A 16,352-nucleotide genomic window follows, 5' to 3' on the forward strand; every position below is an offset into this window, starting at 1 on the left:
TGATAACTTCTGCTTATTAGCTTAGTTTAGTTCCATCGCAACAGAACAACATATTAGCTTAGTTTAGTTCCATCGCAACAGAACAACAACAGACAGAATCAACCAACCTCTTCAGATCTGCAAACCCATCCCCACACAAAAAAACCTCATCCATACTTATATTAATTACTTCATCCACAAGTTTCATATACCACCAAGCTTACAAACCAAGCAGTTATTCATTCCATTTCCATCATATATAAAAGTTGACAACTTCATGATTCTCAAACCATTATCTGTTGTTCCATAATAATCGCCACCCATTAATACAATTTATATATCTGGATTTGGACCATACTTCTCTAATGAATTTTGATATGAATAATAATAATAATCAGAACAATAACCGGCTGCTCAGATTCCGGTCTGCTCCGAGTTATGTTCTCCAGAGCTACGTGAACGATATCGAGAAAACGAGAGACGTGAACCATGAAATGAATTATAACTTTGTTGCTCAGAGTTTGCAAGATCTGGAACCCGAGGTGGACCTTAAATCGAATTTGATGAGTTCGCAATTGTCGGTTAATTATCCAAGGCAAAAAAGTACTACAAATCAGTTTGGAGTTGAGAATTTGGAGGCGAAATCGGGCTCGAATCTGTTCAGACAAAATAGCTCGCCTGCTGGATTGTTTGCTAATATCAATCCACCAAATGGTGAGTAACTAATTGTTATTGTTGTTGTTTTTATTACTGATTTTGTTGTTCAGTTTCAGTTTGTTTGTGTGATTGTGGTTTTGTTTGGATTTTGCTACCATTTATGGTAATAGCGGTTGGAGTACAAGTTACTATATTTGGGGGTTGTAACTGGTTTTGACTTTCTAAAAGTCAAAATTGTACTCCTAAGTTACTGATTTTAGAGTTTTTAATCAGTAATTTTTTCCATTCGTGATTTTAAACTATTCTCTTGATTTTGCAAAGTTGATACAATTTGGGTTTTGTAATAAGTTTTTTACTTATGGAAGTAAACATTTGACTCCAACTCTTGTTTCGAATTCAAGATTGATTTAGAGCTTGTGATTTTCTTTTACCATTTATGGTAAAATATCTTTTATAGTAAAAATTTCTATATATGGGGGTTGTCTTACACTCTTATGATCTGTTTTATCACCTTCAAATTGAAGTTATGTAACCGACTTTGATTTCGAAAAGTCAAAATTAGACTCTCAAGTGATATTTTACTATTATAAATCAGTAATCCTTTACACCCATGATTAGAACATGCCCTTGTTTTAAAAAAAAATCATTCGAATTAAGTTCTGTTATTTGACTTTTGAAAGTCAACATTTGACTCCAGTTTGGTCAAACGGATCGGATTAGGCGGGTTCGGAATATGATTTGGGATGAATCGATTCAAGAAAAAGGGTTAATTTGGTTCGCGTCGAAATGGTTCTAGTCAGGACGGGTTTCGGGTCAAAACGAGTTGATTTGAAAAATGATTTTTGAAACTATTGTACATTGAAGCTTTGCCTAAAAACGGTCTCATTTGTTTTGGCAACGAATATGCAGGTTATGGTGGAATGAGAGGAACAGTTGGTAATTACCGATTGGGAAATGTTGGAAACAGTGGTGAAATAAGTCAATCTTCAAGCAGATTAAAGAAACAACTAAGTTCATCATCGGGGGTCGGGATACTGCCACGAATATCAGAACTCGAGCCCGATGCCATTGACCCCGGTGTTCTCAACGAGTCATCAGATTACCCGTTTGGTTCGTGGGAACACGAACCTACTTCACAGTTTATTGACAGCTTTGCGGGACTTAAAAGGGAGCTAAACCTTCCGGTAATTGTTTATCTAAAGTATACTCGAAAATGGTGGGGTCGGTGGGTGACGGGTAAAAACGGCTTGTTTTAAAAATGGGTATGGGTCGAAACGGGCAACATGCCACTCAAAGTCATTCAACTTTCATTAGGTGTTCTAATCCTAAATATATTTTCTTATGGTGTATAAATTATAAAATAAAGTGAGGTAAATGAAATATATATAAATCTTGACTTTAATATTTTTTGTCCAATTAACTTGAAGTGGGAGGTAATAGTGAATAAAGAAAATTCACTAAATAATAACAAAGTATCATAAGTGTTAATATAACTGCCTCAGTTAAACCACTTGGGCTAGCTTAAGTGGTCAGCCAAATGATGGGTAAGAACTTGATACTGGCTGGCCTCTCATGTTCGAATCTTGATGGTGACACGAGTTTTCTATTAGAGTGTCCCTTTCCAGAGAGCTTGCTCTTGTGGGCGGACAACTCCTGTCAAGTGGCAGGGGGCTCGAAATTTTCTCGTGGAACGTCTAGCCAAACTCGGATGCCAAGCGTGGGCCCGGTTAAGACAACATAGTCTTGGCCCGAGTGGGGCGGTTGGGGCTCTCTCAGAGAGCTGTGGCTGATTATTCAACCACTATGAAAGTCACCGTTCAAAAAAAATTACTGCCTCAGTTAGTTTTAAAAAAAGTTGTCGTTAATAAAGAAATCATTGGAACACCTAATAAAAATTGAGTTTATTTAGAGGGACAAAAAAAACTTTAGTGAAACGCTTTTGGTTACTGTTGTGTGAGTTAGCCGTTTTTTATTAACAATTAGATTGTCATATTCTGAAAATGATATCATTTCAGTGAAATTTAAATTTTGTAGGAAGTCATTTATTTTTTTTGTAGTTAAATATTAAGCATAACTCGTATTGATGATCATAAGTTCTTGAGTTAACTGGCAGAAGTTGTTACTGTCTATTGTATGATATAAGTTAATGAAGTTGTTTATTTTTCATATTACTCATTTTTAGAGTGCTGATAACGCGGGAAATCAACAACCAATGTTGTCACACCACTTGAGTCTACCAAAAACCTCTGGAGAAATGGCTGCTGTCGAGAAGTTACATTTTCAAGATTCGGTCCCGTGCAAGATTCGTGCAAAACGAGGTTGTGCTACACATCCAAGAAGCATAGCCGAGAGGGTAATTTTCAAAATCTTGACTTTTTGGCTTTCGGGTCGAGTCAAAATCCTGACTTTTTGACTTTTGAGTATTGGGTCATGACCTTTATGGTGATTTCTTTAGGTTCGAAGAACACGTATAAGTGAAAGAATGAGGAAATTACAAGAACTAGTCCCGCACATGGACAAGGTATTGACTTTTCTTGATTAGTATATGCTACCTTTTGACCAAAACGGCCCGAAGCTAAATATAAACGTTCTTTTTTTTTTTTCTTACAGCAAACAAACACATCAGATATGTTGGATTTGGCTGTTGATTACATCAAAGATCTTCAAGAACAATATAAGGTATCAAATGAACAACCTTTTATAATGTTTTTAAAGCTATAAAAACTATATAGATACAATCAAAATTTAATTATCCAAGTAAACGGCTCAACATCGATCTAATTTTATGATTTTTGTTGTATCACAGGAATTAAAGGATTGTCGCGCAAACTGCATATGTTCGTCAAACGTAAGTTAGATCGGGGCTAAATTAATAGAAAACGGCTTGTTTGGCCTACGCGGAAGAAACTTTTTGTTTGTTATATCTATTTTGCTTCTATAATTCCGATTTAGTGTAGGGCGTGATCAACATTGATATGCTGATCACGTCGTGGTTGACAAGCAACCATTATACGTACTTGTTGTCAAATGGACATACGATTATATAATATAGTAGAAACAATAAAGAATTTAATTAGCTGTACAGTGGATGTAATAACCTTAATTTTTGCTATGTATACGTTTATTTCATTTAGTATCATTTAGCTGCCTATATATAGGTTACTAGTCAATTGCCCGCGCAATGCAGCGGTGTATGCGTAAACGCAACCGATGTTAGTATGTTTGTAACCTCGCAACGGTATGTGCGTAACCCGAATGTGATGCATTTAACGTGGCTTTGGACGTGTAATCAATGCTAGTAAGCGAGCCACATAATGCCTTTATGCGAGCAACCTAGTATGTATAAACAATGTCATCCAGGTAATTGATGCTTGAACGTGCGTAACTGGTGGCGACAAGCAAGAAGCAAAGATTAAATGTACAATAATTTCAAAACCCAGTCCGTTTTGACGGATCTGTTCCGACCCGAAAACATTTTGACATGAACCCTTTCGATCTGAACTCATCTCGACATGAACTAAATTAACTCTTTTTGTATTAACATGTTCCAACACCATTAGCCGAACCTGCTCAACCCGTTGTCGGTAATAACTGATCACGTAACATGTTAGTTTTATAAAAATTAATAAACTATAGCAATACTATACTCAAATTAAAGAGAACTGAATGCTCGTTTTTATGGTGTAATTTTTTACAAAGTATATTAACGTGTGAAAAAGTTACAGCCGTTAAAAAGTCGTGAGGTAGGTGATTAATAATCAAGGTTAAATGTGTAACTATTTAATATATTAATAAAACTTGATTAGAGTGGAAGGATCATTAGTGTATATTATTTTGAAATAAGTAAAGACTATTTTACTCTTATATTCTTAAAATTTTATGCATTGTTACTTGTATTTCATGAAACAAGAGTGATACATATTAAAATTTAAGAGGTCCTTCACTCCTATATTATATATAGTATAGATAACGGCTTTATCAACAACATATGATCTATCTTTTTCTTTTACCTTTTTTTACTTTAAATATAAATTTGTTTATTTTTAACCTTAATTTAAAGATGATTTTAAACAGATATTAGGATTTGTTTATTTTTATCTATGTTTTGATGAAACGTTTCACAAAATGAGTTGTATCCGACTATCGGATATACTCGTATACACCAACAAGTTTACCATTATAATCCATCTTCTAATTGAACTATTGGTGTGATGAGATACAACTTACCTATATCCAAAGGGATTAGAGTGGTGGTTTCCGTCAATAACTCAACCCGTCAAATTCTTTTACGTGTTATAGGATATTGAAATTTTTTTCATGGTTTCAATTTTTACAATTGTTTGTAGCCTGTTATATGTGGTGTGCAAATGTTCAATTTTTATTTTTGTTGGTAGCCTTGTTGGTAGCTTTGTATCTACAAATATTCGATTCGATTAATATTATATTTCTGGCATTTTATAATATAAAAGAAAATATATTAAAGGAATTTTAGAACTGTGGGGGTCAAGAATAAAACATAAGTCCCCCACATGTATATGTCACATCACTAGTAATTTGGTGGTCGTAATGGACATGAAACCACTTGCGACTGTGGTCGCAACATTAAAAGAAAAAACATGTTATTAGACATGTCCTTTTGTGGAAAAAAAAGTGAAGGCAACATATCATCACATGGGTTCCTGTTCATAATGAATGACCCCTTTCTTTTTTTTCTTTATTTTATTTTATTTTATTTTATTTTATTTTATTTTACTTCTCATTTTTATTTCTTTTTCTTTTAAAGTGATCGAAGGCTTACCATGTTTCATCGCTAGCATCTAACCTATGTCGATTTTGGTTGAATGTGCTACACCCCGGTAAACTCATGCGGTTTCAATGTGCCAAGAGGCTAATTTGTTCACAACAGGCTGTAGGACCAACATCATTCGAAGGTGGGCGATCCATCCGGTCTAGAGCAGTTGTGTTTGATGATGATTGTGGGTTTTTTTTTTCTATAGGACTAAAGAAAATAAAATTCATGCATTTCTTGAATTTCATTGTTGTATACCCTAGCTTTAATTATGACCTAAGAATGAAAAAAAAAAATAATATCTCACATCATTTTCTACACGATAAAGAAACAATAAGAGTTGTCGTAATATCATCATACTTTTGTTACTCTCACTTTCTCGAGGAGCATCAATTAATTAGTGAGAAGCTCCATTAATCTCAAATACTTTTCAAGCCTTTAGATTGGCCCAAAACCTTTGCAGTTTTTCATGTACCCTAACACTCGTTAACACACAGGCTTTCGCTTGATGCTTCCCCGCGTAATGGTGTTTAATACCTTGACGCTCCTTATATCGATAACATGTCCATGACCATTATATCACTACACTTGTGTTTCGTCTAAGCTTCGCTATTGCTATGTGCCTCATTCTCCTTCTACGTTCACAAGTTTTAGTTGCTAACCTTTCATTCCATCAATAAACTTAAAAGTCTTCAACTTAGTGCTAAGACAATTTTGAATATACGCTCATTCCATGCATCCGTTCCCTGTTTATGAATTTTGACAATCAATTTCTATAACCAAGGCCATAGATACGTATAAGAGATGCACTAAACCAATGTTACATATGTACATATAGATAAACACACACATACAAATATACTCATATACGTGCTTAATTGAGCAAACGAGAAAACCTTATTAGGGGCTTCTTGGTGTATCGAGTCACCATGAGAGTGTTCATGCAAGGTGGTTCTGTAATTATACTGAAAAACATTTTCCCTACAAATTGGACATCCTGGGTTCTTTCTTTCCAACCAATTCTTGATGCATTCTTCATGAAACCTATGTTTGCATGGTAGTGTTCCGATCATACAGTCCTCTTTGTACTCGTCCAGACAAACTGCACAAATCTCTTCATCGTCGTTGTCGTCACCATCATCTTGTTCCTTTCTAACATATGTACTTTTCTTCACCGCATCTTCAATCGCCTTCGGCAAATCATTATGCAAGACGTCACAATACAATACAAACCTTGCCATCCTCATAGCCTCTTGACGATGGGCTTCAGTCTCATCATAATCCAACTCTTGACCACTTGTATCATAGCGCACGAATCTAGAACTAACTATCGGCTCCTTATCCAATGAGAATATAAAAAAAATATATATATATATAAACCAAAAATTCTTATAAGGGGGGCCGTCCTCGAACAACTCGCTTTTAATGCCTTCATAGTAATCATGGATCTCCACTGTTCGCCGGATTTCATCAGGAGATGAGGGCGGCTTGATGTCGATTAATCTATCGATGCATTGATAACTAGATGCATTCACGATTGTGAATGTCCTTGCAATTCGGTTTACTACACCGTATGAAAAAGAAGAAGCCATAGATGATTAACAGAATTATTATTTGATTAGGGTTATGGGAATATATTTATATAAGTAGAATAGCTTGGATGTAAAGTAAATAGCTAAATTATGATTTGAATAAGGGTATAGAAATAGATTTATAAGTAGAATAGCTTGGAGGTTAAGTAAATAGCTAAATTTTATCATTAAAAGAAACAGAAAGTAAATAAATAATTAGCTAAATCTAAATCCAAACTTGGGTGGTTTGACAATTAACTAATTATAAACCAAAATAATATAATTTATATCCATTATTCTTTTTCATATTAAATTGTTTTTAAAATTTATAAACTGAAAATTAAATCCGAAAATTAAATAGATGGTATATTTACAGTTAATTTGATAATTTTACTAAAATTATAACATTGACCCAGATTTCCCATCTATAAATTGCAATAAGATTATGTTTATTGGATGACATGTCATCATAAAATCTTTCAAATCATATTTTTATTATTTTATTATTATATTTAAAAAAACAAATAGACGAACAACCAATCAACTTTCAACCCCCCCGGTACACACACACACTCACACCTTCATAGCGCTCATAGCGTCCTGGGGGAGGTGTTCTCGACACTATGGGGGCTCCATGGGGTGAGATAGCGCCCTACTACGCATGGTCTTAGTCATGTTATTAAGATACAAATTTTCCAACCTTGAGTATTTGTTATATAAAGTTACAAATAAATTAACTAAATTTAAATTTAAATCTAACCTTTGGTGCGCAATTTGGATAATAAACTAATTAGACAGAATTACAAATTTTGTCCTTTAAAATAATACGAATTACGGTTCGTGTCTTTTTCTTAGTTTCCTTGCAGGCGGTGTACTTTAAACTTTTTTTTCCTACAAGTTTTGTCATTTACGCTAACTGGGTTAAAAAAGTCAGTTAAATCCCATCACGTGAGGCGCATGTGAGGGTAGTTTTGTCCTTTCATATATCTCTGCAACTAAACCCTTTATCAATCTTCTTCTTACTCCATCTTACTCCGCCGGCAATGCTACCGGAATCCACAAACAAACCACCACCACAATAAACCACCACAATGTCACCACCAACCAAACACCCACTTGAATTAACCGGTGAATCTCAACTGGGATCATGGAAGCTATCAGCAAAATCAACATTATAATCAAACTATTAGTGGGAATATTGAGCCACTTGTTAACAACCATAGGCCACAACAACTCTACACAGCTGCAATCCCAACATTTTTCAACTTAATCTCTGATATGCAATTGGAGATCATACACACACAAACATATGTTTTGGATTATTATCCCCAAATCAATTGTGCAGTGAATGTGTGATTAGTTGTCCACTGTCTTGCGATGCCGCCTAGGGTTCATAAATGGAACCCAGCCACAACACACAAAAATCGCCCACCGACAAACAATCGCCATCTAACCCACGACCTAGAGACCGTCGTCCGTACTGCCTGCCTCTCCGCCACCGGTTCCATCGCCACCCACGTCACCACTCACCTCTCACAAACCCTAAACTCTAACTGCAATCTCTCCACCACCACTTCGCAGATCTGAAAAATCGAAATCGCAGACTGGACGGGTTTCCGGCCACCATTACGGCAGCAGCTACGGCCACCATTACGGCAGTCGTTTTTCCGGCCACCATCGCCATCGCCGGAATCACCATCGATCCCTAGACTCACCATCGCCGTCACAGTCGCCGATATGAGGGTTTCCGGCCACCATTACGGCAGCTTCTACTTCCCTAGAATCACCATCGCCGTCACAGTCGGTTTTTCGACCACCATTACGGCAGCAGCTACGGCGGCTCCGGCGAGGCTGTGGGCGGTAGATTGGTTGGTGAGATTGATGATGGCGAGGTTGTGATTCCGGTGGTGGTGGTGGTGAGTCCGGCGGGGGTGTTTAGGGTGGATTCTGTGATGGGTAATTTGTTGGTGAGATTGATGATGGTGATTGAAGAAGATGTGGTTAGTTGCAGAGATATATGAAAGGACAAAACTACCCTCACATGCGCCTCACGTGATGGGATTTAACTGACTTTTTCTAACCCAGTTAGCGTAAAGGACAAAACTTGTAGGAAAAAAAAGTTTAAAGTACACCGCCTGCAAGGAAACTAAGAAAAGGACACGAACCGTAATTCGTCTTATTTTAAAGGACAAAATTTGTAATTCTGTCAACTAATTATAAATCTCGAAAATTAATATATGATATCATTTATAACTGTTACTCTTTTTTTAACAATTATTATTCTATTTCATACTAAACTGTTTTTTTAATTCAAAAGTAAATCCCAAGAAATATTGGGGCCATTGATTTTCAGATTAGTTATAGCATAAACTAGTTTTTTACCCCGCGTGTTGCGTCGGGGTAAGTCGAAAAATACTTGGATGGTGATATTACCTAAGTGTTTTGAGAAAACCATCAATACCTCAGGAGCTGGAGGATCCAACAACATGATCCCTCCCACATCAAGACCTTCTGTCGGCGCTCCTGTTCAAAGATCTGGGTCTTTCAACACGAGGCCAGTTCTCATGTCTAACGGTGATATTATTGATGTTTTATTGCAGATGAAAGAACAAATGGAAGCTCGGAAGCAACCCAACAACTACTTGATGGGGGAGCTCCGAGATACCCGAGCGCAGGGGAGGAAGCTAGCGGAGGAATCCTTCACTTCATTGCTGCCTAGGAACCTGAACTTTGACGTACCAGGATCCCAAGGAAATCCCTGCAACGACTTCCTTCCCATGCAATCCACAACCAGGACAAGTGATTCTGTCCGGTCCATGAGAGTTACTCCTACGCGGGAATTTGGTGTTATTCCGGGATCCTCAACTGGGATTCCTGACACGAGTAATCTTAATAATTTTACTATACTTGTGACTAACCATGATGATACACAAGATTCCGGTATTAGCTCGATGGTTCTCAAGGAATTGCAAAAACTGAAGGAGCTGATATCCAACGTGCCAGGAATAGTCCAGCCGATCCCAGAGGTGGTCCTAAGCAGTCACAGAATCTTGAGATTCACACCTTCCATATGCGATGCCAAGATCCCGAAAAGATTCCAGACGCCGAGCATGAAGTTGTATGATGGAAGCACAGATCTCGAGGAGCATGTAGCCTAGTATCGTGAGAGGATGGAGATCAACCCCATACCTCAGAATCTTAAGGAAGCCTGTTTATGTAAAGGCTTCGGCTCAACCTAATCAAAGCTGCATTGAAATGGCTCCTAAGTGTCCCTCATTCCTCCATTAAATCTTTTGCCCATTTAGTTAATCTTTTTAATAACCAATTTTCTTGTAGCAGAAATTTTGAAAGATTAACTAGTGACTTGTATAGGGTCCCTCATTTCTCCATTAAATTGTTGAGGGACTTTAACGAGCAAAAACAGAAAGTATGTTGGTTTTTTATGATATTTTCCCAAACTATAATTAGTTAAAAAAACATGTATGCATAAACTTTATGGTCTGGTTCTGTTTTATACGAGCGGTTTTGGATATATGTCATAAACCAACTTGTTCATTACGGTTTGAAAGTTTCAAAGCCCACCGTCCAAACCTTATAAAAAACTAACCGTAAAACTAAACCTTTGAACCGTTTGAACGGTTTCTCAGTTATAAACTGAACCGTGAACATCCCTTCGTAAGAAATATAAAACATTGATGCATTACTTTGAAAATCCATATGTGGGCCCAACACAAACCGTTGCTCATACAAGTACAACCCCCTCCAACTGCTTTTCGATCAATAACAAGGAAGATCTACGTGCGTATACACTCCTTAATTTCTTGATCACAAACCCTAACCCTAATCCTAATCCGTAAACACTTTCCAAACGTCTAATTCTTCACATTCTCTTAAATCAATCAATCAATCAATCAATCACATTGACATTCTTATGATCACCCACATCAAGAAACTGAAAAAAATGGATCTTCTGGATCACAGTCCAAAAGATCTCTTCATGATTCATTGAAGAAACAGTTGATGTACGTAGGGATTGACTGGATAGGTTATTTATCGTATCTGGAAATTAAGGTTGATCCAGGATGTCGAATGCATTAGGAGATCTCAATGCCAAGGCGGATTATATATTCAAGGTTGTGTTGATAGGGGACTCGGCTGTTGGAAAATCTCAGCTCATTTCGCGGTTTTCAAAGAATGAATTTAGTCTCGATTCAAAAGCTACAATTGGGGTTGAGTTTCAGTCGAAAACTTTGGTTATTGATGAGAAAACGGTGAAGGCTCAGATTTGGGATACTGCTGGTCAAGAGAGGTTTGTGTTCCTTTCTTGTTATTGGTACATATATTGCTTCAATCATTTTGATTAGTTTCTTCAATCTTTGATCATTTGGAAGAAGCTAGGTTTTGATTATGAAGATTGAATTATGCAAAGTTTAGTATACTTTTACTCCATTTTGCACCAGAAGGAAACATTAAATGCATAATTGGTTCAGATTTCGGTTCATCTTCATTATCGCGTTGTACACGAACCGAACAAGGCATTGTTCATGTTTGTGCGTTAAGCTTTTATTAGACAAGCGAACGGTTATCGAAAAGCTAACCGACAAAACTTCTTGTTCATGTTTGTTCATTAACAAAATGAACTTGTCATGAACATAAACGAACGAACACGCATGAACACAAACAATGTTTTGTTTGATTTGATCAACTGAGAATAGTCAGTGTCAACGGTTCGGTCCGACTACCAAGTTTGTGCTTGTGGTTGTGTTTTATCTAACATTTATATTCATATGTTAATTATAAATATAAATTAATCACATAATAATCAAATATAATTTTGTTTTATACTCCGTAGTTAATATTGTGCTTAAATCTATACAATAAGATTAGAAAAGTCACTAAAAGTTCAAAAGTATTAAAAAACTTTTACTGAAAAAACATAAACAAACAAACATTAATGAACATAACGGACGTAAAAGAGCACATTATCGAACATTCACAAACACAATTGAATGAACATGGCCTTTGTTCATGTTCGTTCATTTATTTAATGAACCGAAAGTTAATTATCTTCCCGCCGACAGTTGTTTGGTTCATGTACGGCCATATTCATTAGTACGAATATTCAATCATGTATAGAACTTGCGTGGTAACATGAATGCCGATGTATATTCTTAAGTTGAAGCCTTTATGTTGTTACTAAAAACCATTTGGAGCCTATGGTTTTGCATATATTGGATCGACTTTACGGATTTATCACCCTTTTATGTGCATCTACAAGCTTGATTAATTAAGTAGTAGTTTAGGACTTTAGGTGGCTTCTAGTTCAAAAAACGTGTGTAAATTTGGTGAAGATTTGTCGTTAAACTCGTTCAAGAAAATACATGTAAACTCCAAGCATGACCTTTTAACTTTCAAAAATGAACTTGTAAAGTTGGAATGTGTTAAGAACATATGACATGAATACACTTCCTTAGTTCCTTCTTCCCAAGACTGAGCTCACCTTTAACTTCAAATACTTAAAACTTAGTATATGTTTCATGTTTGAAAATTGAAATCTATATGAAACATTACTACTGTTTATTTGGGAATAAGTTTTCTTTAGGCCACCAAACTGGATGGTCCTCAGTTACTTGATTAATAGATAGGTTTAGATTTTTTTTTCTTCATAAAATATCAAGTGGGTAAAAAAAAAACAGATCAAGTGTGTTATTGAGAAAAACATACTAAATTAAGAAAGTTGAATTATTTTTGCAGTAATGACCCATTTTGACTTGTTACCTGACTCATGTAAACCCATTTCACACCTTTGTCCTCTATAAAACAAACATAATAAAACATTTCTCCCATTCTTATTTATATTAATCTCCAAGTAAGACTTATAATTAAATAAAACAATCAATAATAGTAATAATAACAAGCTGTAAAACAAATAATATTAATGCTTATCTTATCAAATACTAATAAGAATTACCCAATAAAACCCCAAACTTTAAATGTGTATGAGTCAGTGAGTAATGATCTGTGCTCATTGTATGCTTTTATCTTCTTTTTGACTCATAACAAGAGCGATTTTCATTAAACTTTATATACCAGTGCATGAATGTATATTTTGATATAGCTACATGTTACTGATTCTATCGAATATCTCTCCGCATGTCAGATATAGAGCAGTTACAAGTGCATATTACAGAGGTGCAGTTGGCGCAATGTTGGTATACGACATGACAAAGCGCCAAACGTTTGAACATATGACTAGGTGGCTTGAAGAACTCAGGAGTCACACTGATAACGACATAGTCATTATGCTCGTTGGTAACAAATGTGACTTGGCAAGTCTAAGAGCAGTACCAGTTGAAGATGCTCAAGAATTCGCAGAAAGAGAAAACCTATGTTTCATGGAGACTTCAGCACTTGAGTCCACAAACGTTGAAAGCGTGTTTCTAACCGCTTTAACAGAGATATATAGGATTAAAGGTAAGAAATCTCTGAGTGCTGATAAAGATTATAAATCTGCATCCCTTAAAGGAACTGCTATACTTGTTCCTAACCAAGAGGCAAACTCAGGTGCAAAGGATGGCTGCTGTGGTTAAAACTTAAAAGTGATTCATCTATCTATTTCTAATTTTTACAACCAAATTCTCTTTTTAGTTTTTATTCTTTGATATTATTATCGTTCATCTAGGACATTTTTCACTCATGCAAGTAGAAAATTTTGTACAAAGAGATTATAGAAACTTTTTGTAGGATGATTTGAAGTAACCAAACAATGTTTTGAAGTAGAAAATTAGGCCGAGATTTCTCTCTTTTTATTTTTATTGTAACGGGCCTTTGATACCAACTTGTTAGAGAATTCTTTTGAGGGTCACTTTGCATACTACGAAGACCACAATAACCCTATCCAGTTTTTGCTGCACGTCCGAGTCTCATGAGCTTCGACAGTCTTCACTAGATCATCCTTTGGTCCTCTTCGACAGTCTTCACTAGGTCATCCTTTGGTCCTTCGGATTTTGTTTTACAACATCTTACGTACGTTCCTTTCCATTACTCTTAAATCCTTGTATAATCATTGCCATGCTCCTTTCCATTACTCTTAAATCCTTGTATAATCATTGTCATGCGTGTAGCACTTCCAAGCTACATGACTACCGTTTTCATCATATTTATCTCATAGTATGCCACATTTATGAATCATTCATCTTGGTATTTAGGCCGACTCCAATCACTTTTCGTTCTACCAGAGAGATGTTATTTAATACTCATATTCACGTATCTTCTAGGATCTATATGCTATTCAAATAAACATCATACATTCATATTTGTTCTCGTATCCACTAACTGGATGAACACATCGAATCGAATTTGGGTTATGTGTATCATTCCAATTTGAAAAGTTTAAAGCATAACTCGAATTCAAATAAAGTTTATAAAACTAATTTGAATTCCTTTCCTCCATCCATTCCATTACCTCATACCAAACAGGCCCTATAACTAATATAAAATTAATAAACTTAGATACAACTAAAAAGCTCATATTTATCTTTTTTTTTCACCATATAGTATTTAAGAATTTTGGTATCAATAGTTTTATTGGGCCATTGGGCCAACTTGGGTTTATTTTGATATTTGCCGGTAGGAATGTTGTTGCAATGGGCCTTAAGTACGTGTTTTATGATTGGAGCTCATCCACAAACCATTGTGGGCGTTCTATCATTGATGAAACTAACAATTCGAATACTTATATGGAATTAATTTGGCTTGGTCTTAGTGAAAAACTGGAAATAAGAATTTTAATACTTCGATAAAATTAATTTGGCTTGGTCTTTATGATGTTAGTTAGTCTAAGCCCTAAGGTATATCGCATTTATGATCTTTGGGCCTTCTAATTGATTGTCTTGATTGGGTTGTCATGATGTTTAGAGAAATGGACTTGGAGAGCGAAATTGGCCCTTAAATACATATTTTTTTTCATGGTTAACGAATTCTTCAAATGGGCTACTGGCTCGATTTACTGTATCGGGATACGCTTGTCTTTAGATCCAGGAAAAATCCTCACCTAAGGCCAACGCTCATGAACACTCGCCCAAAGTCACGATAATGCGGTGAGAGATAAAACCGGTTCAGTTCAAGGATCCAATTAGTAAAAGCCACATATTCGCCAAGTCTCCCATCATTACTCTAATGCCTCTGAAACTAAATGTTGTGGGCAAGAATCGAACTTGGGTCATTTGAAACACCAAGTCTCTTCTTACCACTCCACCGCTAGCTCATTGACAATTAGGCCTTATATTTGCATCCACTATATATATTTTGAAAAAATATTTATTCTTAATATTTAAACTCAATTTCTCAGTTCATTTAAGTCCATTATTAAAAAAAATCTTGCATAACCCGGTAAATCCATTTAAAAATTACATTGTTTAAGAAGACTTAAGTATTTTCTCGCATTTGGCCTAATTATATTATTATTATTATTATTATTATTATTATTATTATTATTATTATTATACAATTCTCAAGGACCTCAAAGACGGCATTTGCTTCAATATCAACATATATAAAGCGTAGGGGCATCTAACCAATCCACATCTACATTATACAACACGCATGCATCTAACCAACAATTAGACAAGCTCTTCACTATCTCTCGTACAATTTGTATTTTGAATTTATGTTGATAAGAACACTTCTTTTGTTTTAGTGGCAGACTCACACACTCGCGCTCTACTTCTCTATTTACACCATCTTACCCATAATGAGACTCGAACATTCACTATTTCAAATGAACTCCGAATTATCTAATACATAGGTACTATTGAGTTACAAGCCTTCTAATTAATTTTGTTTTCCTTTTGCTAAAGTTTGAAGAAAAAAAAACCAAGATAACCATTTATACCAACGTCGGTTATTGCTAAATCTATTTTCACCATGAAGATCCATGTTGCATAAGATTATTAAATTAGACGGGTGTCTGTTCGATGCAGCGGAAAACGTGGAATTTGGTAATCACATTACAAGTTTATGTATGTTAATTGTTCGGTTTAAAACCGTAAAATCATTCAAACCTGTCATTGGTTTGTTCTCACGGTTGATTTTTTTCTTTAACATCTGGCTAGCTATTTTCAATTTTCAATGGGGTGGTTTTGGTTTTCGACGTCAAAAAACGTTACGAACGGTTTGACTCGCGGTTTAATTTAAAAACCATGAAATTAAGACCGCAAACACCCCTATGTAAAATGTTGTTTTTAACCGGAAAAACTATAACAAAATCATACATAAATTAAAGATAATAAAATTCTTGTTTTTATGATGCAATACTTTATAAAATTATGTTATAGTTCAAATTTCATGGGGAAGTT

At 35.5% G+C, this 16,352-nt stretch overlaps 2 protein-coding genes across 2 annotated transcripts; both read left to right on the forward strand.

Annotated features, from left to right (window-relative positions):
* The first annotated feature begins 217 nt into the window (after nt 1-217).
* LOC143579486 (transcription factor bHLH130-like) lies at nt 218-3,718 on the forward strand. Its single transcript, XM_077062779.1, has 6 exons — nt 218-693; nt 1,546-1,820; nt 2,819-2,989; nt 3,092-3,157; nt 3,247-3,315; nt 3,443-3,718. Exons 1-6 carry the CDS (start codon nt 345-347, stop codon nt 3,491-3,493), a joined length of 981 nt encoding a protein of 326 aa, XP_076918894.1. The 5' UTR covers nt 218-344; the 3' UTR covers nt 3,494-3,718.
* A 6,837-nt stretch (nt 3,719-10,555) lies between these two features.
* Nucleotides 10,556-13,803, forward strand: LOC143579487 (ras-related protein RABA4d-like). Its single transcript, XM_077062780.1, has 2 exons — nt 10,556-11,305; nt 13,157-13,803. The coding sequence occupies exons 1-2, from the start codon at nt 11,079-11,081 to the stop codon at nt 13,584-13,586; spliced, it is 657 nt and encodes a 218-aa protein (XP_076918895.1). The 5' UTR covers nt 10,556-11,078; the 3' UTR covers nt 13,587-13,803.
* The last annotated feature ends 2,549 nt before the right edge of the window (nt 13,804-16,352 follow it).

Source organism: Bidens hawaiensis, unplaced genomic scaffold (assembly GCF_021521415.1).
Source record: "Bidens hawaiensis isolate Kalapana, Puna unplaced genomic scaffold, B.hawaiensis_p1.1 tig00029860_1, whole genome shotgun sequence".
NCBI classification, from domain to species: domain Eukaryota; kingdom Viridiplantae; phylum Streptophyta; class Magnoliopsida; order Asterales; family Asteraceae; genus Bidens; species Bidens hawaiensis.

Excerpts from the sequence above, each read along its gene's own strand:
- LOC143579486 (XM_077062779.1), top strand. The coding sequence starts at position 345 with ATGAATTTTGATATGAATAATAATAATAATCAGAACAATAACCGGCTG. Across the intron at positions 1,821-2,818 it reads AAAGGGAGCTAAACCTTCCG|AGTGCTGATAACGCGGGAAA; the intron begins GTAATTGTTTAT and ends ACTCATTTTTAG. Across the intron at positions 3,316-3,442 it reads ATCTTCAAGAACAATATAAG|GAATTAAAGGATTGTCGCGC; the intron begins GTATCAAATGAA and ends GTTGTATCACAG.
- LOC143579487 (XM_077062780.1), top strand. The coding sequence starts at position 11,079 with ATGTCGAATGCATTAGGAGATCTCAATGCCAAGGCGGATTATATATTC. Across the intron at positions 11,306-13,156 it reads GATACTGCTGGTCAAGAGAG|ATATAGAGCAGTTACAAGTG; the intron begins GTTTGTGTTCCT and ends TCCGCATGTCAG.